Below are 23057 nucleotides of genomic sequence, written 5' to 3' on the forward strand. Positions count from 1 at the left end.
AGAGTTTAAAAATGCTGGCACTGGATGTAAAATAAGATGTCCTTATTTGTAATCATGGGTTTTGCAGAATCATCCGGCATTGACGTCTGTCAGGTTTAAACTTGTACCTGTCACTCAGGTGCCGATATGAAAAATTGGATTAGACCCGAGAAAATGCCAATTTAACTCCCTCTCTCAGATTTGAGAGCTGCACACATCTATTACCTGCAAAAGCATCTATCAAAGGATTGTGAGATCAATAAGAAAAATCCTGAATTAAGGTGGTGTGTCATTGTGGTACTTGTGAAGAGCACACTCGTGAAAGGCCTTGTGCAGAATTTGATGTGAGCCCACTGAGGACTTTCCTTCATCCTGCACAGCTAATACTGCAACTTAAGGCCAAACTGGCCCCATTCCATCCCAACATGTAAATAAAAGAGTACCAAAACGGTATAGCGAAATGAAATGCAACGAGGAAAACAAGCCCTCTGGTCACATGAAGAAGGGACGAGCAGTGCCTGAAACTCTTGGTTGTTTACGACAATCCGCTCCCTACCTAATTGCTACGTCTGGACAGAGAGTAGTCTTGTTTATCCCTCCGCACAGCCCTGATTGCATGCTTTGGCTCCTTTAGGGTGGCTCAGCCCAGCTCTGAGGCTCTGCATGTCTGCTTGGGCACTCCCCAGTCTGTTCCCTCTCCCTAGCCAACTGGAGAAACCCCCGGCAGAGCTGTCACTGTCAGTCCTGCTGTTACCAACGAGCCTCATCTGTCCTGGACAATGATATTAAAACCATTTGAGCCAAGATGACACTTATTTAGCCTTGGAGGATGGAGCTGGACGCACTTCTGTCAGAGCCAGATGTTGGCTTGGATTGCGTAGTATTTGGATAGAAAATTACCACGCTTAAATCAAAGACGTATCAAAAATACTGATGTCTGAGTTCCCACCCTGCTCTCTGTTGCTATAAGTTCCCCAACATGGCGCAGTAGTCTCTGAGAAGAATGGAAGAGGCTGATTTGGTGAGGAAGTTTGCAGTGTGGTGCTGCACAGGGTGTCCAGATGCCATTAAGAAGGAAGCTGTTTTTAGTGAGCCCCAGCTGGTGCAGAGGCTGCCTCCTCCTCTGATGGTGTCATGGATATTGCCAGCAGTAGGTTGCTGCTCCCTGACTCTCCCCTGGGACTCGTTGTGGGGAATAATGGCAAGGGGAGGAGGAGAAAGAAGGTCCTCTAACTGAGATTAATTAGGGTTTTTGTATTATGCTCGGCACAATAGCAAAAGCAGCTCCGGCTAAATGACTTATTGTTGCATTTTTAATGTCTGCTCTAAATATTTTGCGGGAGAGAAATTGAATGTTTTTGTTTCACTGTTGCACAGGGTCTTTGTTTTGATAGCACGCCCTTGGTCGATAATGACACCTAGACAATAGTGAAGGATTGGCACAATGAGGTTCTTCACAGGGTAACGGTGATCTTCTCTCTTTCTGGTGCTTTCTTGTCAGGTTCATAATGCGTTCATGCAAATGCAGCTCACTCTTGAACCCAGAAGGGTGCCTTTCTTTAGAGTGCGGCTGCTGCATATGGATAAGACGGATCATTTTAAAAGTCAAACCGTTCACCTTTTTGACCATTTCAATCAGGATGTAATGAATTGACAAAGCCCCTCCGCCTTACCTGGTCAACCGAGTGCTGTTTACGGAGCTGTATGTGCTGTTTAAATGAAAGGAGGAGAAGCCTAGCCACTTAAAATATGAGAGGAGAGAACACCCACTGACTGAAGGACGTCAGAAATTTAATCAGAATTTAAATCACATCAGCAAAAGATGGGATTTGCTGTTGAGGAGGGAGGGGAAATAAGCTAATTGCTTTTGAGCCATTCACAACTTTGTGTGAAAATCACACCTTGCACGGCGTTGGCAAGGTTGTGAGGTTAAGGAGAAGCCCCATTATATGATTAGGGGACGAAACAGAACAGCAAATTATGACGTCTGATCAATTCCTGAATTAATTCCAGAGGATGACAGACTGCGATTTTCAATTTAGCGTGTTTGCCGGTTTAAGCAGTCTGAACAAACAGGATTGCGTCCATTACTATAAACAGGATTATGACAGCACACTGTACTGTCATGATGGAGGACATATTTGCATTCTGTATCTTTTCCCATTAGTGTGCATGGTATGTACAATTAAGGCTAATGATGCAGCTAGGTGACTCACATGAACACTCTCTGTTGTTAATGGGTTTGTATCAGGCAAACGGGCCATTATATGACCCATTTATTGCAGTGAAGCGCCAATAGTGCATACTGCATATTAAGATGACATATTAAGCCATTAAGAATTGCTGTTGATTGACACACAGCAACAAAAGATGCTGTCATGGAACATAATAAGGGTCAGTTGTTCCACCTGACTAAAATGACAGGGCTGAAACGTGTTCCACATGATTGATGGTTTTGGGTGAATCTGTTTGACACCGTCAAAGAAACCTGGCAGCTCCTTCATATGGAGAGCCCAAACTTATTCACTGTTACTTTATCAGGCCCCTTTCATGTTTCAAAGGACACAGGGAAAGTTCTTGGAAAATTGAGTGGAGGCCACGGCTGTTCTGATTAACAGCCTAACCCTCACAGCGAGAGCATTTTTGATTGGTGGCAGACAGTGAGAATAGCCCTGTCTTCATTGACATTTCCGAAGCGGCAGCCATGCTTTTCTGCGGTGGTGACCTCTGTGAATTTTATTAGCAAATGAGACCTGGAGGGTTTGGGTTTAAAGAGCGCCCCTTCATTCTGATTTCCCCCACATAATGATTTTCACAGAGTTCAGGACCTGAATGGAGGAGAAATAATGAGCGCTAGTCATTATTGCAAATTATATCCTCTGCTCAGACCATCACTCAACTGATAATTAATCTAAATACCTTCAGCCTATAGACTTTGATGATTAGGATTAGACAGTACTCTATTTGTGTGAACTAAATTATATAAGACTGTATTCCCATTAAGAAGACTTCCCTGCCTTTTTAAGGAGACGAACCAAGGGAGAAAATAAAATTCATAAATGCAGCCACTTAACCTTGCCTCATTGAAAACTGTGTATCCAGCCCTCTACATGTATCACTGCTATGAAGTGCATTTATCAGGCTGCTTTTATATTATTTGTGTACTCATGTGTCTCTAAGCATGTACACATTGGATGGTGGTCAGTCTTCTTGGCATAGTGTCTTCAACGTTTTTCATTCCTACAGTCAAACAAGGAAGGATGAATGCAGCCGAAAATGGTTAATAGCATTTGTGTGAGGTTGGCCTGAGGTCACTGTACTCTGTCTGCGTCTCCACAAACCTCCTCCTGCTTTCTACGATGAGTACAAAAAAGGAGTCTAAAGAAATGAGACTCTACTGCAAGAAATGAGGAAATTAGGATCTGGTTTTGTCACATTGTTGTAATCTTGAAAAACTGCGATTTTGAAACGAAAGCAGGAATTTATACTGTTCATCGCTTTGTTGGTCTGTCAGCGTGTCAGCGGATCATGATCATTATTTTGTGCCTGTTTTCTCAGGATGATGTCAGAGCAGTAAAGCTCAAAAGACTTTAATGCACAAGACTTATTGCTTTGATAGATACCAGGGTTGTGAGGCTGCCTGAAAGTTGCACCCCTGAACGATTAGGTGCTTAAAAAAACGGCAAATTATTTAGCTCTTAAATGATTACCAGTGTGTCACCAGGACTGACACAAACTGTGACCAGCTCCCAACTGCTCTGCCAGTGTGAGTGAGCTGACAGGTGAAAGGATTAACCTGACGGAGGCCTTCACCTGGAGTATATCTCTGTGGCTCATTATACCGTTAAACCACTGAGGCTGTTGTTTTGGGGTTGCTAAATGTCCTGCTCAGTCTGGATATTTGTGGGTTTACACTTGCTGGAAAAGTATTTTTCCCAGTAGAAAACTTTTGTTTATTATTAGTTTGATACCACATGAATTTAGGGTGTTTTTCAGCAGCCTATTAGTGAATATACCGTAAAACTTTTAGTAGCCTGGGCTATTTTTTGCTTAAATCAATGAACTCTACAGGTTTGTATTTGGGACAGGCCTTTAATCCCTTTCACACAGAACTAGTGCTCAGCAAAGACCAGGAAATACGACCAAATTGTTTATTTGAACCAATATGAATATTACTTGTATAAAAATTAGGCTTTGAATAACATATCAATTATGTGTTATGTTATGACACTTGTTTCATGGCATCCTAGGATAGTGGCACCTAGCATACCGACACAACACCACTTTATCCTGTTAAAACAATAATAATAACTTGGACTAATTTTTATAAAAAAGACCTTTGATTCTTTTGATTGGTGGACCCTTATGGACTAAAGGAATATGAGTAACTTACCGGGTAACTGAGGAATGGACACATATTCTGACTTTATGACCGCTTCAGAGGTAGAGAGTCACCACGTTTTTTTGTCATGCTGGTAAATTTAAGCGAATTAGGGTCTTCTCTGGTGCTCATGATTTCAATGAAATGAACTGAGCTAATGATGTGCAGTATCTCCATATTAAACATTTATATTTGTATGTGCAATCTAAATCGCTAACTAACATTAGCTCAAGTGGGTAGTCAACAATCTGGTTTTATGCATCCAAATGAACTGCTTGGCAACCAGACCAGGCTTCTAATTGAGACAGGCCTTTATTTGTCAAAATGTGTAGCCACGCCAGGCTAGTAAAAAGGACTACGTGTTTATTAATAAAATTGATAATGACTTTATTAAGGACACAGAGAACGGTCCATAACGTTATGATACCATTTTCTGAGACAGACAGCCTGCACATATATCCATATATAAGATTACGTATTAAAGCAGGGTGAGTAGGCACATCAACATTTGCAAGCATTCGGCTGGCACTTCACTATCGTGGAAGTAGTCTCCTGCCATCGTTATAGGCCTCATTGAGTCTTTGCATATTGCTCTTCCTATAGGATTGTCACAAGTGGGCAGTATACAGCGGAGTGCAAAATGCTCTAAAAAGAGCTATCGTCACATCAACTGAACACATGCTAAATTTGCCAGCAAGCATATTAGCTTGCGCATACATCTTGCGAAACTGTCTGTGGATATCTTTGTCATCAGATAAATCATCAGCAAGATATTTATCTCATTACACAATTTAAGAGCAACACCAGATAAAAAGAATTCAGGAAATACTAATTTTCTGTCTTCTTTCAGTTCTTCCACTTCTAACAATCATAATAGGGACGGGGCTTTTAATTCAAGTTTTACACAATAACATTGACAGACTGCACTGTTTAAAAAAGCTAAAGATAATGTCTTTTATACACACATTTTTCTTTCATGTTAAAACCTAGTGCCTTAGTTACCTGAAACGCAATTTGACAGTTAACAGTTTGGTCCAAAATTCGGCATATTATTCTCAGGCTTCCCTGGAATGCCACTTAGCCTTGCTTCCTAGTTTTCCCAGAGGCCACTTGCGGTATTACAGAAAAAAATCCTGTGCAGTCCAAAAGGCATTTTCCCCATAGACCACCATAATAAAAGAGACGTCTGTAAAACTGTTGACAGGACACCTTGAACTGCAGACAAGGTCAATTATGACTCTCTTTTATGAATTCTTGATCCATGAAGGTTTTATATTTGTAAAACTTTCATCGAGCCAAGAGAAGCTATTTAAAAGTCTGTGACATCATCACAATGTAAAGTCTACGAGGTGAGCAGGCAGTCATGGGCGGGGCCAGCAGGAGGAACACAACTGCGCATAATTATACAACCTTTTCAGTATGCAGTAGTACTCATTGCTTAGAGCCGACAGTTGTTCTTAAATCAAAAAACTTGACTAATGACAGAAATTCAATGGAATCGGACCAAGAGATTTTTGGGGCCAAACCCAGATGTTATCAATTTTTGTCACACCGTCTCATCTATGGCCTCTAACAATGAATTGTCTGATAATCAATGCGGGGTTAATGTTTTTGTGCAACGGCCCTCATTCAGGCACAGCGTCCTTGTTGATAATGTCTAAAATACTGCAGTATACTGAAGTTATGCTTTTCTATTTGAGCAGCGTGCCCTTCGTTTCTGAAGAACAGCAACATGAATGTATGCAGCATCCGCGGCAGGGACATTTCATCTTTTACGAATTCATTTTTCATACCAGTCTCCATGTTCTCCATGTTCAGCCATCATTGTAACTGGAGGTGAAGGTGGCCTACATTGGAATAATAATAAATCTGTTCCTCTGAATACCTTAGACAATAGCCGAGCCCTGGCCTTTACAGAGTTGCACAGACAGGCCTTGAGTGTGCCGAGAGCTCTCTATTTTTAATTGGTCTTGAACACGCCATTGTTAAGGCACAAGAGATAGAGAAAGAAGAGGAGAGGGAGAGAAAACACCCGTGTGCATCACTAGCACATTAGCACAGCACTAACACAGTGTCATTATAATTTGCTCTTAGTCTCGCTGGCTAATTAGCTTGTCATGGTGCAGCAGGTCCTGCAGAGTATGTGGTCATTAGGCTCTAAGAGCACAGAAACTGAATGACAATCAGTGTTCCCCTGTCATCTTCTTCACTTCTGTGAGACAGTGACAGTGGCAGCACGGTGAGGCGGCACGCTGCCATTTAAAATACTGTATTCTTATGTTTTATGGCGGTCAATAACGAGGAAAGCAAAGACTTTTCCTCCTTGTTGTGTTCAGGTCCACTGACCCAAAGCAAGACGATTTGTAGGCTTCAAATTTGGTGACAGCAATTTCACAGTGTCATTGCTACAGTTCTGCAACCTGCCTGATAGGGAGGAAGAATTGCTCTAATATTTGCATATATTTCTATCAAATAATTGCTCTTTAATATTAACAGCCACTGCATTGAGTTTTATTAAATGAAAAGTGACTACTTACAAAGGGTACCTATTGTTTTATTAATATTTCATTAACGAAGTAGTAAAAAATGTACAAATGCCGCTTGAGGGATCTGATATTTTCATCTCTAATTACTAACAAAGAGCACTGCTGCGCATAAATCTCCTGTGCAACACTGTCACAACATGGCTGTTTTGAAATGAAAAGTAAACAGCCTGTTTTAATCATAGAGGAAAGCAGTGGTGCCAGCATCTTTGTCTTTGTAACATGAGCTACATCTGAACAATTCATCAACTGATTATTAGTGCTGGTTCGCATCACACCAAGGGTTGCTGATGCCTCAAAGGGAAAAAACAAAAATGTTCTGGGCACCTGAGCAGATGGCTGAATGTTATTAAAGAGACCTCACAGCCCTCATATAGAGGCACCTGGTTGGACAAACAAGTGTCTCAAAGTCGACTCATCTCCTGCCCTTCTACATGTACCTTACACAACTTCCTGCGTAGCCTCAGAATTAATTAGCCTCAAGACTTGAATCGGAGGCAAACTGAATGTGAATAATACATTAAAAAGCTCTGGGAGAACAACAGTGGGCTGTTCACAATAGTAAATCACAACAGAGTCCTGCTGTGCGGGACAATCTATAACACAGGAAAGCCACAATCATGCTGTAAATACACTGAATAAATATATAAACCCAACACTTTTGTTTTCGCTCCCATTCTTCTTGAGTTTTTAAAATCTACAACTTTCTCTGTGCACACAAAAGACTTATTCTCTTTAGCTGCGAATTTGTTAAAATCACGTTTAGTGAGCAGGTCTCTTTTTCCAAGATAATTTATCCACCTGACACGTGTGCCACATCAAGATGCTGATTTCACAGCATGATTTCTGCACAGGTGTGCCTTGGGATGGTTACAATAAAAGGCAGCTCTAAAATGTGCAGATTAACTTGGGAAAAAAAGACATTTATTGGGATATGGCATTACTGAAGCTACAGAAATTTATTTTTGGTCACAGATGTCTCAAAGAATCAGTCAATTTCTTGTGTGACCACCATCTGCCTCGTGCAGTGCGACACAGCTAGTTCACAGAGAGTTAATCACGTTGTTGATTGTGGCCTGTGGAAAGCTGGCCCACTCCTTATCAATGGCTGTGTGAGGTTGCGAAATTGGCAGGAATTGGAACGCACTGTTGTGCAGAGCATCAGGCAAGAAATGGGATGTTTGAGGTCATGGCGACAGATGAATGCCATGACAAGGGCTCTCAGGATCTCATCACCGCATCTCGGTGCATTCAAAGTGCCATCGATAAAATTCACCTGTGTTTGTTGTCCATAGCTTATCTCAGCCCACACCATAACCTCACCATGGGCCGCTATGTTCACAACGCTTGCCCACACGACGCCACACGCACCGCCTGTCATCTGCCCAGCACAGTGTAAACCGTGATTCATCTTTGATTAGAACATTCCTCCAAAGCGCCAGACACCATCGAAGGCGAGCAGTTAGCCGCTTAAGTCGGTTACAACTTTCAACTGCTGTCAGGTCAAGACCCGGGTGAGGGTGACGAGCATGCAGATGAGCCTCCCCGAGATGGTTTCTGACAGTTTGTGAGGAAATTCTTTGGTTGTGAAAACCAGTTGTTGCATCAGCTGTTCGGCAGACTGGTCTCAATGACACTGTATGGAACATTAAATCACAGGCAACAGCTCTGGTGAACAGTCCTGCAGTCAGCATGCCAACAGCACGTTCCCTCAAAACTTTCTGTGGCAATGTGTTGTGATCAAACTGCACATTTTAGAGTTGCCTTTTATTGTAACCATCCCAAGGCACACCTGTGTAGTAATCATGCTGTTTAATCAGCAACCTAATATGTCACACCTGTCAGGTGGATGGATTATGTTGGAAAAGGAGAAGTGCACAATAACGTGGTTTTAACAAATTTGCAACCAAAATTTGAGATTAAAAAAAGTCTTGTATGCATCAAAAGTCTTAGTTCTTTAATTTAAACTTCTCTACTACACTAGCAGTACTGATTTGCCCAAAATATAGCATGCAGTATTCAATATGCAAACAAAAGAAAAATCTAAAGTATGCCAAAAATAACTTGATGTTGTTCTAATTCTGAAAAAATCTCCATTGTGTGTTGGACAGTTTACTGTGCCCCACAATACAAAGCAATGCAACAGTCACAACAACTCACATTTTAATAACACTTTCAGTGTTAATTTTTGTGACTAAGCTACAGCTGTAATGAGTCTGTAATGAACATAACTACCATTGTCTTACTACCCATAACAAAGCCATTACATTTAATATAAGCCTGCTGAGCTAACATTTGCTATCACGAAGACAGCAATGATAACCTCAGCAAGCTGTCAATAAGAAAACAACATGACATATATAACTTTAATCTAATGTGAGGGCGTATTTTATGTTAATAAAGACAGAGCAGGACACAGAGACCCTTATCTGCAGGCAAACTGCCGATATACAGTAGGGGTGGTTTGCTGTTAGCTGTGCTATTGTTACTTCCGCTTTCCAAAACTGGACACCAGCTAAGCCTGGTCAAACATACTGCAAAAAAAAATTTCATGCTGCATACTACCAACAAATGTAGTATGTATAGGGTATGTATGTATAGGGGGGGCAGTAGCTCAGTCCATAGGGACCTGGGTTGGGAACCGGAGGGTCGCCTGTTCAAGTCCCTGTCCGGACCAAAATATGGAGCGTGGACTGGTAGCTGGAGAGGTGCCAGTTCACCTCCTGGGCACTGCCGAGGTGCCCCTGAGCAAGGCACCGAACCCCCTCAACCGCTCAGAGCGCCTGTCATGGGCAGCCCCCTCACTCTGACATCTCTCCACTTAGTGCATGTATAGGTCCAGTTTGTGCATGTGTGTGTTCGGACCTGTGTGTAATTGACAACAGAGTGAAAAATTGAATTTCCCCTCAGGGATTAATAAAGTATATAAAATTAAAAATTAAAATTAAAAAATTAAAAAAAAATTGTACCTGCTGAACTGTATGTAGAAGGTGGTTTTTAAATACAACCCATGAGATGTAGTTGAAAGCAACAGGAAAAGGCGATTAGGGGATCTTGACCTACATTTGTTCATTTACAAGGTCAGCAATACACTTTCACGCTCAACTATGTATTTACTGTAGGTCTGTCAAGAAAAAATAATCAAGTTAATCACATGCTAAGTGATTAATTAATCTAAATAATCGCATACATCAGTTTTTGCTATGAAAGTATGTAAAAAAAGAAAGTATTCTTAAATTGAATTTTCACATGTGTCGTAGTAAAGCTGCTAGATTTTGGACACATTTGTCCCCCTGTCCTCTCCCACTGAAACTGGTCTGCGGTCTATTGCAATCCATTTTGCAAGGGAGTTAGTCGGTCACAGGTAGACTTACTCAGTTTGTGCCTGAACGCCTGGTCAAGTGTGGCTTGATGAGTTTGGCTACTAGCGCTAGCATCAGAGGCTGTGCTAGCATGGACCTCCGGGATCACTGTATAATGCTTTGTGTTCAGGTGATTTCAAGCTTGATGGTACGAAAATTCCTCACTGCAGAAATTTTAGAGGACGGAGCTCCCATCAACAGCTCCATCTGGGGATTTTTTTAAATGTAAATGTTCATTCACGGGGCCAAGCAGTGTCGTCTCGTCTGCCTCCATTATGTTACAAAGCCACTGTGGCCTTCAATGATGCACCAGGCCAAAGGTCACCATGGAACACGATGATTCAGCGTTAATTTACCTGTGATTAATTAATCGAAATGAGTGTGTTATTTTGACAGCCCTGAGAGAACTGATTAGAGTGAAGCCTCAGTTTATTTTTGATATAAAATGTAATGTCTGGCCCACATATTTTGTATTCCACTTTGGCCCATGTGGTTCAGAGATCCACAATCCAATGTGAACCACACACTCTTAGCGAGCATAGATTCACCAGCAGTATGATACAGTATGATTCCTCTGGTTTGTGTTCATGGTTTCCCTTTTGTGTGGAGTTATTAATAGTTCATATTAAAATTCATCCCCTCATGTAATGTGATCCAAACACGTTAAGATCCTTTTTAACAACAACTTGCTACCACCTGACAAACAAAGCCAGGGAGGCTGACTCTGTGTCATCACAACTCACTGCTCCTCCTCCTCCTCCTCCTCCTCCTCTGCTCCCTCTCCTCCTGTTTCATTGTGTAAACATGACAGAACCCCCACTCGTTATCTGAAGCTGGAGACATCTGGAATTGGTGAGCCTTACAAGTGCAGCACAAGAAGACAAGTGGGCAAGCTCGAGTCATTGATGGAACAAATAGGGTTTTGTGAGAGGCTGTTTGGCTGACACACTCGGGGACCAAGCCTGCTGATTTAGTCGACGTTATTCACCCTTTTTAACACCATATCTGAGTGAATCGCCAGATGTTAAATTTAATGACAAAGATTCACATCCGCCACGGGTTCAGCTCTGCTTCACATGCAGGAGAGCACGAGAGCTTTTTTGCTAACAGGTTGTTTGTCTCACCTCTAAGCAGAATGTGCCTTCCAATCATTACCACACTTCCAAAAAGAAAATGTATTTCAACATGAACTGAGTCTTTTTGGCCGTGTCTCAAATGCTGTTACGATTTGTGCCATCTCATTACCAAGCCAAGCTAAATAGGATGATGACAAATAGAATGTGTTCTGCATCTCCTTGAAAGTTTGCCAATATAATAATTCTCACTTGTGTTTTATTGGCAAGAGGGGAGAGAATTAGATTAACCTTTAATATTGAACCAGAGCAATAAAATCTAAATGGGGCTTGGTTGGCATTTTTTTTGGCAGATTTTTACTTATTGATTTCTCATCATTTCCCTTCTCTGTATCATTGAGGGGGAAAAAACACTCCTCTCAAACACTTAGAATTTTTATGATTAGTCATTTTTCTTTCTCGTTTTTTGTCTTTGTATTTTGATGAATGATAATGATCATAGACTTTGCATCAATCCAAAGATAAGAGCACATTCTCATTAGGGTCACATGCTTGAATTCTCAGTGCTAATAGAAACAGTCTCAGCACAGTCATTTACCTGCTTTCTGCATAATTCTTATAAGATTAGGCCTTTCATTTAGCTACCTCAGGACCTCGTCGGTAGTAATATTCTGATTTGTGTCTCGGAGATCTCTGTTAAGTTAATAACCACCTGCCTCTAAACACCAACAGATCCAAATTATGTTGCCAGGGATAAAGCAGGAGAGTATCACATTAGTCTTTGGCATGTTTCTTTAATGACACATTACATGAATTTGTTATTTATCCCAGCCTCACTGCTGAGGATTTGAAACTCAGCAGAGTTCATGGTTAAGTCTCAAAACATAATCACACAGTTGAGAAAAATGTTGTGATTCTGGGCTCTTTTCTCTTTTGGTTTGTTAAATACAATGTCATGCGAGTGTCAAACTCGATGTGATGTTGCATTGAAAACCCAAAGAATACACAGAGAAATAGGACGGTGGTGTATCCTGACATATCGACTCAGAAGACATTGAAATATTTTGTGCAAGTGTTTTGATGCTTGTTATACACCACCATGTGTTGCCTTTCAAGTGCATGTTAAATAACAAGACTAAGACTCTATATAACTATGCTAGTGGCTGTTTGAGGCACAGCAGAGCTTTGAGGTAAATGCTAACGTCAGCATGCTAACATGGTTGCAATAACAATGGGAACATGCTGATTTGTTATTGCAACCATGTTAGCATGCTGACATGGTTGCAATAACAATGGGAACATGCTGATTTGTGCAGGTTTAGGTCTGGGTTTGCTAAGGCTCAACAACGTCTCTACTTTTTGAGGAAAATTAGAAGTTTTAATATGCACAGGACTATAGTAATACTGTTTTACAAGACCTTAATTAAGGGTTTACTGACCTTTTGTTTTCAGTGTTGGTATAGCATGCCTAGGATGTTGACTAAAAGAGGTATTACTTCATTTGTCCCGCCTAACTGGCACTTCTTGTTTATGTATTTTTGGTACTCTTTTTAATGTTTAAGTTGTTAGCCACTTTAGTTTGGCTAATTAGCATGCTAACACTAGCTAATTAATCACAGTACAAGTACCGCTGAGGTTGGAGGGAAATATCATTCATTTTTCATAGGGCTGCTCCCGACTAAGAATTTTCCTAGTTGACCAATAGTCATCATTTAGAGCCAGTAGTCGACTATTCGCACTCATGTTTATGATACTAATTTAATTATTAAATGATATACTTTGGGTGGGGCAACATAATGGTTTGAGTTGAAGGTGTGAGAAAGAATAGTATCAGTAACATTGTTAACACTGTGCTACATTACAGAGAAATACAAAACCGTACTAATGAACCTTCATTAATATAGGCCTATATTTTATCTACAAGTGCACGTCACACACTGAGCGAGCCGCCTGTTAATGACGCTGTCAGCAAAGCAGTAATGATTGTGCTAAGTGGCTAATGGGCATGTAGCTACTTCCATGTTCCAGATGATACGTCATGTTTGTAGTTGACCAATGAAGATGAGTTTACATATCACCTTGGGTTCGTCCTTCACCTTCTCAAAATGATCCCACACTTTGGATTTCCTGTCCGACATGTTATTAACTGGCCTGTGGAATAACCGCAAGTACCAGCCCTGTAAATTAGGGGCCGTACACATGCCGCGTCTTTAACTGCCTGGAAAACACAAGGAGGCCTTTTTGTGCCAACTTTCAAGAGCATGGTGACAGATTGTGTCTGAGATTGCTAAGCTACCTTAACAAACATCGTATAGCCTATTTGCCTGAAATCCTGACTGCAGAGCTGATCTTCCTCCAGGTGCTGTTTATAAATGTGTAGGCCTGTCGTCTGTGGGACAGATGTAAAGCTCTGGGTAGCCCTGCACTAACATGATCAACTTTTCCGTATCTGTCAGACTGAATATTTACGGAATTAACATGACTCCTGTCTGCCCGCTGAGCGTGGCCTCTTCCTGTGTCTGTCCTTTAAAATTAAATTCCCACATGGTCCAGACAAATAGGTTTTGATTTATTTTGACAAGGTGCAGCTCCTAATAGAGTTTTACTTTTTTTTTTCCCTCCTGCAACTAAGCGACCAATGAAATCTTGCAGACTAATGACCTTTCTAGTCAAGGTTTGGTTGACTATGAAGGGGCAGCCCTAGTTTTCACATAGTTGTTCATAAACCAAAGTATTGACCTGGTGATGGCCCTAGTTGAAAAGTTAAAGAATGACTAAAGTCATTAGGATGCATTATCTACAAACCATGAATGTCTGTGCAAAGCTTCATGCCAATCCATCCAGTAGTTTAGATATTTCAGTCTGGACCAAAGCAGTAGAATGGTCAGCCAAACTGACCGACCAACACTGTCTTTCAAAGAGCCATGCATCTACCATGGCAAGAAACACTTCCTGGTTGTGATTAATTACAAATATTACCAACATTTAAATCCCTTTGAAACAGTATTTCCAATTACTTTTTTTGCAGTTGTAGGACTGATGTTATAGGACATCAATTTACCTGACACTTGCTGGTTGGATATAAGCTGTTCAGCTCATGATATATCCTCTTGTCCATGTTGCAGGTTCAGCCTTCATGATGGTGAACACATCCGGACGCTTTGCAGGACAGAAGGCCTTACTGCTGACGCCGCAGCTGAGGGAGAATGACACCCACTGCGTTACCTTTCACTACTATATAGGAGGCAGAGACAACAGCCACCCTGGTCACCTAAACGTCTACATCAAAGAAAACAACAGTCCCATGGGGATGCCTGTTTGGAACGTGTCAGGTCCAGCCACTCGCTCCTGGGGACAGGTAGAATTGGCCATCAGCACCTACTGGCCCAACTTCTACCAGGTGAGGAAATGTTGGTCTGAATCCAGCTCTCTTTTGCATAATGTCTCATCACAAAACTAGGTTGCGTATTGTAAGCAGCCTTTATAGTTAAGCCAGAGTCATTAAAGCCTGTTCGCTGGGTGGAGCAAGACAAATGTATTATTTAAGGTCCAAACAATCGCACAATGGCCCATTCAGAAGACCTAAGATTATTGATTTCTGGGACTACCTCGGTATCCATGGTAATCTGTTCCCTCTCCCCTCCATCTGAGCCAGTCCTCTTTTTCCAATTCTGAAAACTCATTTTCACTTACCAATGCACATGACTGCTGGCCGGGGCAAGGTGATTTCACACTTGCCTGGCTATTAGTCTTCGCCGGGGCTTGTTCCACGAGTCCACCAAATGTTAATTGATGCAGAGAGACCCCTTAACCTCCCAATGGGAGACCGGTCTCTTGGTGAATTATTTCATTATGGCCTGGCAGAGCTTGTCCACAGCAGAGCTGAGGGGAGTCCTCCTGCTTGCTCATCATAGCCACCCTGATATCTTAGTTAACAAGGGACACCGCTGAGCTTCTCACTGCCGAATGCTGGATAGGAGCCTTAATGAGAGACATGTGGATGAAAGACAGAAAGAAGAGGGGGAAGGAAACAGGAGGGCGACCGGTGTGTGACATAATGATGCAAAGCCAGTCTGGTCAGATGTTTTTTTTAGTTTGGCTCAAGAGTTTGGATTCATCTTACATGCAGACATGAAATGGAACCCCGAAACAAAATGCAGACCACAAGTCTAAGCGCTGAACGTCACTGACTCTGCACTGAAATTAAGGAATAAAACGTTTTCCTCAGCTTTTATTTGCAAAGTTCAGACACTTTGACTTTATCTGCCTCTTCAAGGCAACAAACCCAACCTTTAAACTGTGTTGCTTTTGAACTCAAAGTGAAGTTCAGTGATGCTTGAACATGTTGACATGCTGTTCGCGGTGTGTTTGGGCAGATCTCTGCACGTGGGGTGAGCGTCTCGGCCCAAAATGATGTGTTATGCTTTGCAGTGTGTTCAGGGGAATTCCCAGCATCTGTTGCCTTTCAAAGCCCAGCGGAAGGTCTGTCTTGGTTTGTAATTGTTCCAGACCCAAACTGACAACATGGGTAAATGCAAGGATGCTAATGATCTTAGCGCCACTCTCAGTCAAGAAGAGAGAGGCCGATGCCTGAAATTGTCACTAATTAACAACATGGCACTAATTATAGGTATCTTTAATTGCATAGTAACCTACGCAATCGTCAAAGGGAAGCCACCTGATACTTGGAAATTATTTTTTAATTACCGGTAAGGCTTTTAGTCATCATGAGCCTTTCAGCCTTTGATAATTACTCTTCTGTCAGGTCATCCCTAAAACTTTTAATTGAGATTGTCGTGCATTCCCAAAACTGCTGAACACTGTGCAAAAATTATAATTTTTAATAAGCGTAATTTGTTGAAATGCGACCAATACTGTGCACATTACTCAAGATATGTACTTTGCGCATAAGATGAACACCCATCATTTATCTATGTATACGCGGCAGTGCACCAATGAGAGAGAAAAACCCAAATGTCCTCATCTATCTTGATTTCAATACAGTAGAGCCTATGGCAGAGCTAATCAATCCTGCTGTAATGTAGTACTTAGCCAAGTCCCTCAGGGATAGCCAGTGCGGTGATGTAGACATTGAATGTTGGGTTCACCGTGTCTCTCTCTGACAAATGAGAATGGTGAACTTTCCTGTGACATCAACAGCTTTCGTCCCATGTGAATATTTTCAGTCTGTGGGTCAGGCCCAATTATGCACTGCACTATCATTGATGTTGGAATCAATTATATCACAGCTATTAGGCAGGCTGACTGATGTCTGTTGCACAAACAAAGGATTTCAATTAGAGAGTGGGGCTAGTTCATTTGTCTGGTGGCGATATATGGAGTGGTTGGCCTTTTAATTTCCTTTAAATTAGCCTGTAATGAGGCCATAATTGGCACCCAAGACATTCACTTTCATATTTCATGAGACAAAAAAAGAAATTTATAATTAGACAGCCTTATCTGAAGGCATCCTGCCTCCCAGATGACAATGGTAACTATCTCCGCCTCCACATTCCCAGGCTACAAAAGGAATCTCAGAGATGTATGTGTGTGCAGCCTAGCTACGACTGGCAGGACACAAGTTTCTGTGTGCGACCATATACTAAACATATCCATTAATATATATCATCCAGTGGAAGATATAGGCTTATATTTAGGGTGTAATGGCATGCAAAACATGTGCAGTCGGAGTGTGTGTGGTGTAATGCGTCTCTGTACCACACCCTGGGTTTGGGAAGGGACTGGCATTCTGTTTCCCTTTTTATCACAGCGCAGACCAGCGAGTGCATAACTCTGACATTCTGCTGGGACACGCCCTCTGTTGGGGCTTAAGGCCATTTGTTTAGCGGGAGAACTTGGCCCCCAAAATAGGGTCATGTTAGTCCTGCACAGCACAGTTGTAGCTGATTTCAGATTTTTTGTAGTCAGAGATAGCAACATACATGTCAATGAAGTAACAGTAGGCACAGAGCAACTGTTAATGGCAACATGTATGTTCACATGTGTTCACACTTCTAATGGCATCTATTCGTGCAGATATTTTGGTCTCATATTTTCAGGTTTTTAAATGTTGGCTTCCAAGATTTCTGCCACACTCAACAGTTTTTACAGGAGCTTATGTCTTCAGCAGAAACCAGTGCCAACAATTTCTATCAATAATAAAAAAGATTTGACATTAAGGGCTCTGAAATATCCAAAGTAACCAGCAGCCACTTGCACCAGTAAGGTTAAACTTTACCTTGTTACAACCAAAGTATTAGCTAAGTGAAGATACATCAGGTTGCACCAAACAAACTCTTTCTTACGCATAGATTACAGTAGTTGTTATTAGATATTTACACCCAGTAACTGCCAGGTGAAACAGTTTCATTGCTAAGTCTTAAGCTTGCTAACATACAAGTCACCTGACACTTGATCAAAATGCTGTTGAATGATGATGCAAACATGAAAGATTTTAAATTACATTTCACAACTTGTAGAAAAAACTCCCGCAAAAAATGCTGCAACATTTCAGTGACTGTACCTTTATCAGGCATCATCAGTTTTTGCCTGATGAAGGTCTAGTCACCGAAACTTTGCAGCAATAAAATCATTATTTTTGCAAGTTAGACAGTATGCTGGAGTTTTTTCTACATGTTGCGTTTTGCTCGTCCTTTTCCTATGCACCTGTTCGGAAGGAGATGTTCGAAGAATCCATTTGTTTGAATTTACATTTCACAAAAATACACCGTATACCTCAAATTACAGAACGTTATGCCAACAACTTAAAATTAAATGGCCATCTAAGACTGGAGAGGTCACCTTAATCTGTTTTTTTAACCATAATATATCACATAAATATTGCTAACTATTAAACACTCATATTTCTCTAATCTTTGTATGTATGTATGAATTAAATAAAGTCCCACTTACATTTTCAGTTAGGTTTGGCATTTGGCCTCCTAAAACTATTATATTTGGAAGTTACTGTACAGTATGTCAGAGGTTTGCTATAGTATCTCTCTGTTTATATTTTTGATTTGACAGCACTGCAGATTTTGGCTGGGTGATTTGGAAAAAAGACTTAAATAACTAGGGATGTCCCGATCCGATATTCAGATCGGTATCGGCCGCCGATATTGGCAAAAAATGTGCATCAGCATCGGATCGGACTGCATGGAAAAATGCCGATCCAAGAACTCCAATCCAGTTTTTCATAGAGTCCATTCCAGTGATCCGCTCCAGCACTTACTATCAATCCACCAGGCCAGCATGCAGACACACAGGAAACAGCAGCACCAGGCTGGCACTGACACTACAAAAATAACTGAAAAGGAAAGACTGCATTGTTTGTTAAATGTCAACAATGTCTTGTGGTGTTAATCTTATTTTTTTATTTATTAGGGAGCCAAAGCACAAGTGTGTGGAGTCTTGCTGCTATTTTAATTTCAATGTTAGACAGTTCAAAGATTTCTTGTGTTGATTTATTTTCTATTTATTAAGGGGCCAAAGCAGCCAAAGCAAACCAGCTATATTTTTTATTTAATGTTAATGTTCAAGTTTAAAGTTTGTTTATTTAACCCTGTTAACAATAAACAGGTCAGTCTGTTGTGGATCATTCTAACTAACCCGATTAAGTAGTTGTTCTTTGCTTGATCAAACCTTTTCTAACATGACTGACATGACATGACTACAAGCTTGGATCGGATTGGTATTGGCCAAAACTCAAAGCTGTAATATCAGTATCGGATCGGAAGTGAAAAAGCTGGATCGGGACATCCCTATAAATAACTGGTTTTTGAAAGAATACCTTGATATTGATATTGAGACAATATTAAAGGCCTGGCTAATGGTGCTTGAACAAAATATTTATGTGACACAGACATGAATAATGCGTTAATGACGCGTATCCCGGTTATGATCATATCCAGGATATACTATTTACATGAGCACAGAGAAGTCAGGTAGTTCAAATTCCCCATGCACATGAAAAATACTAGTAACTCAGTAACTGATTACTGCAGCCCATTAGCACAGGAGATGTGAGTATAAAAACAAATCAGCACTGGGTAATGAGACGGCAGGAAATGTTTAACACTTTACTGTACATTTACTACAACTTGATAACTTCTCCAGTCCGACTGGCAACAGTTTCCTGCTGCGAGTGCAGACCACCGTCTCTCCTGCTCTTCCTCACTTTATGTCTCAACCACACACACACACACACACACACACTGAGCTAACATTACTCCTGAAAGGAGCTGTGTTAACGCTATCCTCCACAGCCTGTCACTGTCACTACCACTGTGTAGGAAAGGGGATCTTAGCTTAAAGACACACAGTTTCTTCCAATATCAAAAGACAAAATTTAGTTTCACCATTGCTCCAGAAGTGAGACGCTTCCACTCCCGCCATTATTTGTATTAACATTATATCACTTACTTGGCTGAAGCTGCTCCTGTAAAGGCAAATGATAGATCAGCTAGAACAGTCTGGTAAATTCAGAATATCACTTTACTGTAATGTAGCTTTTAGATATCTAAAATTTAAGACGGTATCAGTATCAATGGCTAATATACTACATTGTTCAGCCCTACTTCAAATGTTTCCCATCAACAGGTTTAGATATTTTGTACCAGCTATGACATTTCCTAAGATTTAATAAGGTAATTTGACTTAATAAGAAGTTTGAAAGCACTTTAAATGCAAACCTAGAGACAACTGTATAAATAGGAATGTTTTTAATCTCATTATTCAGTGTACTCTCATTCATCTACATTATTTTGGGGTGAGGGGAAAAAATCTCAGCACGTGAGCAACTCAAATCAAATGATTAGACAGGTATCTCAGTGATGCCCCCCTCCATACACTGTGTGTTTGTCACAGGCTGTGCTAATCGTCTCAAGGCTCAAACTTAATTTAACACTTGCATGTCATAACACCTATCAACTGTGACATATTGTGGAAATAATGTCAGTGGCCCGCAGCTGTGTGACCAGCTGCGGCCCAGCTACGGGCAGATCGCATTAGCAGGAGCTGAACTTCTCTGTGCACATGGGCAGCCTCACTCAAGTGCCATTTGAAGACATGTGCCCATTTATCATTGGTGTTATGAGTCTCCTCTCTCCTCCTCAGATTGTGTTTGAAGCCGTAACCTCAGGGCAGCGTGGCTTGCTGGCCATCAAAGACGTCGTGGTCCAGGGCCACCAGTGCAGTAAGTCCTTTTTCCCCTTCACCATAAAAGAATATCATCAAACATTCATTGTCCTTTCAGTGACACCCTCCCAAATACCTGTATCGTTGTTCTGTTCAAGGCCTCCCAGTCAAACAAAAGGCCTTCAAAGTGTACGCTACAGTCAATCCAAAGTGTAAACCTCCCTCCTCCTAGCTCCCTGAAGATTTATGAGCATATAGTTGACATGCTGAAGTGCGCTTAGGATGTAATGTTGGAGTGGCTGTGTTAAATCTTTGCTTTGAGAGATGGGAGAAATAGTGCAAAAAATGGGGGACGAAAAACAAATACCACCATTGCTGCAGCTCCTGTTTTGATTCCACTATTTTTCTCCTCCCTCAAGGATATTCAGTACAGCATCTCATCTCTCAGATGTTCAGAGTTCTGCTACCCTTGCTGAATATAAGCACTTACTTCAGAGTGCGCTGCGGAGCTAATGAACATGTAATCACTCACATATTTAGATTTTTTTACCCTACTTCAACTTTTGGGATAGGCTGCTGCTGTGGGAGAACCAAAATGAGGGCTCTTCATGATTCCTCATGTCTGTGCTTTTAAGCTCTGAGAGCCATGTTACTCCATATGGCACTCCTTGAGTTTATACAAAGAGGTTTTCACACTCTTAAGTCTAAATCAATACCACACAGGTTTTCATCAATTGATTTATGCTTTACCCCTCATAGCTGAAGTATCAGGCTGTGATTGTTAGGTGCTAATGACCTGGTAACCATTTGAAAGCAGCTGAATTCCTACAAATGTTATGTCAATAAGATGGATTTATATAGCGATAGGTGTTGCATATAAATGTATCTGAGTAAATCAATGAGGCCTTGCGACATGATCAATGTTCAAATGCGCAAAAGTGTGAGCGGATCAATAACCCGCTCAGTGGCAATTGGGTTTCTTTGAGTGATAAGCAAAGTGATCAGAGTGACTCCTCAGCGGAGCGCAGCCAATTCATTTTCTATTTATACGACCATGTGGAATATCTAGCACAAAGGTGTGATTATGCCACTGGGTGGTCTGCTTCTCCTTGCATCATTAAAGAAGACATTAGTGAAGAGAAAAATAGATTTGTCTTTTTTGGCACTGGATGGATTGACAGGACAAAGTTATAAAGGAGGTGTAGTTCAAAGACGAGGTTGTAAAATATTAAGTAGAAGTGAAAGTCTTGATGATGAAAGTGATAGAATTAGCTTTTGCCAAGTCTTTAGAGATTTGGTTATGTTTCGAATCAAGGTCGCTCCACTGAATTGCCCTATTTTTCTATGCAGAATAGCGGTACTAATCAAAAATGTTCTACATAAGTTACTTTCTGTGGACTATCCCAGTCAGTGCGCATACTGATAATGAGCAGGGTTAGAGAAGAGAATGATGCTTTTGGAAAAATCCCCTCAGTCAATGAAAGGATGCAGTTTAAAGACAGCAGAAATTGGGTTTTGGGTTGGTGCAGGATCGGCCTCTGGTGTCTCATTTTAAGGATTTAGGTGGAATGTTCCTCACAAAGTGATGCTGGCCTCCGGCGCTGAGGGGGTATAAGACAGTGTAATAAAGAGCACTATCCATTCAAGCCCACCTCTCAGCTCTCCAATTGTGCATACAAATCTTGGCACAAGAGTTACAAAGTCAGTAACAGTGAAATCTGTGGACATAGGAGCATAGATCTTAAACGCTACTCCAGCACACAGCTCTGATGATTAAATCTCATTAAGTACAAACCCATTTTCGTGAAGTTGTAATCTTATATGACTTTTCTGCAGCTGTCTGATAGATATATGCTTTTTTCCCCATAGTGAACACCCCTCACTTCTTGACTATAAAAGGAGTGGAGGTCAACGCCGGACAGACTGCATCTTTTCACTGCACCGTCAATGGACGCAAAAGGGACAATTTCCGCCTCTGGCTTCAGGTTAGATCCATTTTTATCCTTTTACTTCCACTTTAGATCAAAGACTAGATCAGAGGGTGGAATCAGTATTAGAAGTGGGCCCTCTGGAAATAAATGTGTCTTACTGAACAGACCGTACTCGTGCTGTCTGAATATGTAATCTTCTGATCAGCGGTGTTGCCATTATCTAAGAAGACTGCAGGCTTATGCCATCTTTAAAGGAATACGTCACTGCCCAAATGATCATTTGTACAGCAATTACTCACCCCGTGTTAGACTGAATCAGGGAAGAAAACTTTGTTTTCCTTGTATGCTATCACAGTGAACGAAAAATCAGAAACAGAGAAAATTCTTGAACAACTGAAATCATAGGCGTCCACGTTTAACAACAGCTAAACTATATCAAAACATCCATGGACAAACTCTCATATAACTTGTGCAGTGTAATCCAAGTCTCATTTATCCAGTCATTTACTCAGTACTTCCCAAACACATGCGTTATCACTTAAATGTTGACTGAATAAGTGCCTGACAAGGATTTTTTTTGTATTCTTCCTTCACCATTGAGGCATGCAAGGAAAACAAAACAAAACTTCCTTCCTGAATTCAATGTAACAGGA

The 23057-nt window shown here is 41.1% G+C and overlaps 1 protein-coding gene across 7 annotated transcripts in view; it reads left to right on the forward strand.

The window, feature by feature from the left end:
* The window catches only part of LOC117271944 (receptor-type tyrosine-protein phosphatase mu), a 231636-nt gene that overhangs the window by 57585 nt on the left and 150994 nt on the right, over positions 1-23057 (forward strand). For all 7 annotated transcript variants that reach the window (XM_033650517.2, XM_078173094.1, XM_078173092.1 and 4 more), the window contains exons 3-5: positions 14464-14738; positions 20453-20531; positions 22343-22458. In XM_033650517.2, the coding sequence (XP_033506408.1) occupies positions 14464-14738; positions 20453-20531; positions 22343-22458 (470 nt within the window). The remainder of the gene's footprint in view (positions 1-14463; positions 14739-20452; positions 20532-22342; positions 22459-23057) is intronic.

This window comes from Epinephelus lanceolatus, chromosome 12, assembly GCF_041903045.1.
Source record: "Epinephelus lanceolatus isolate andai-2023 chromosome 12, ASM4190304v1, whole genome shotgun sequence".
Classification (NCBI taxonomy): domain Eukaryota; kingdom Metazoa; phylum Chordata; class Actinopteri; order Perciformes; family Serranidae; genus Epinephelus; species Epinephelus lanceolatus.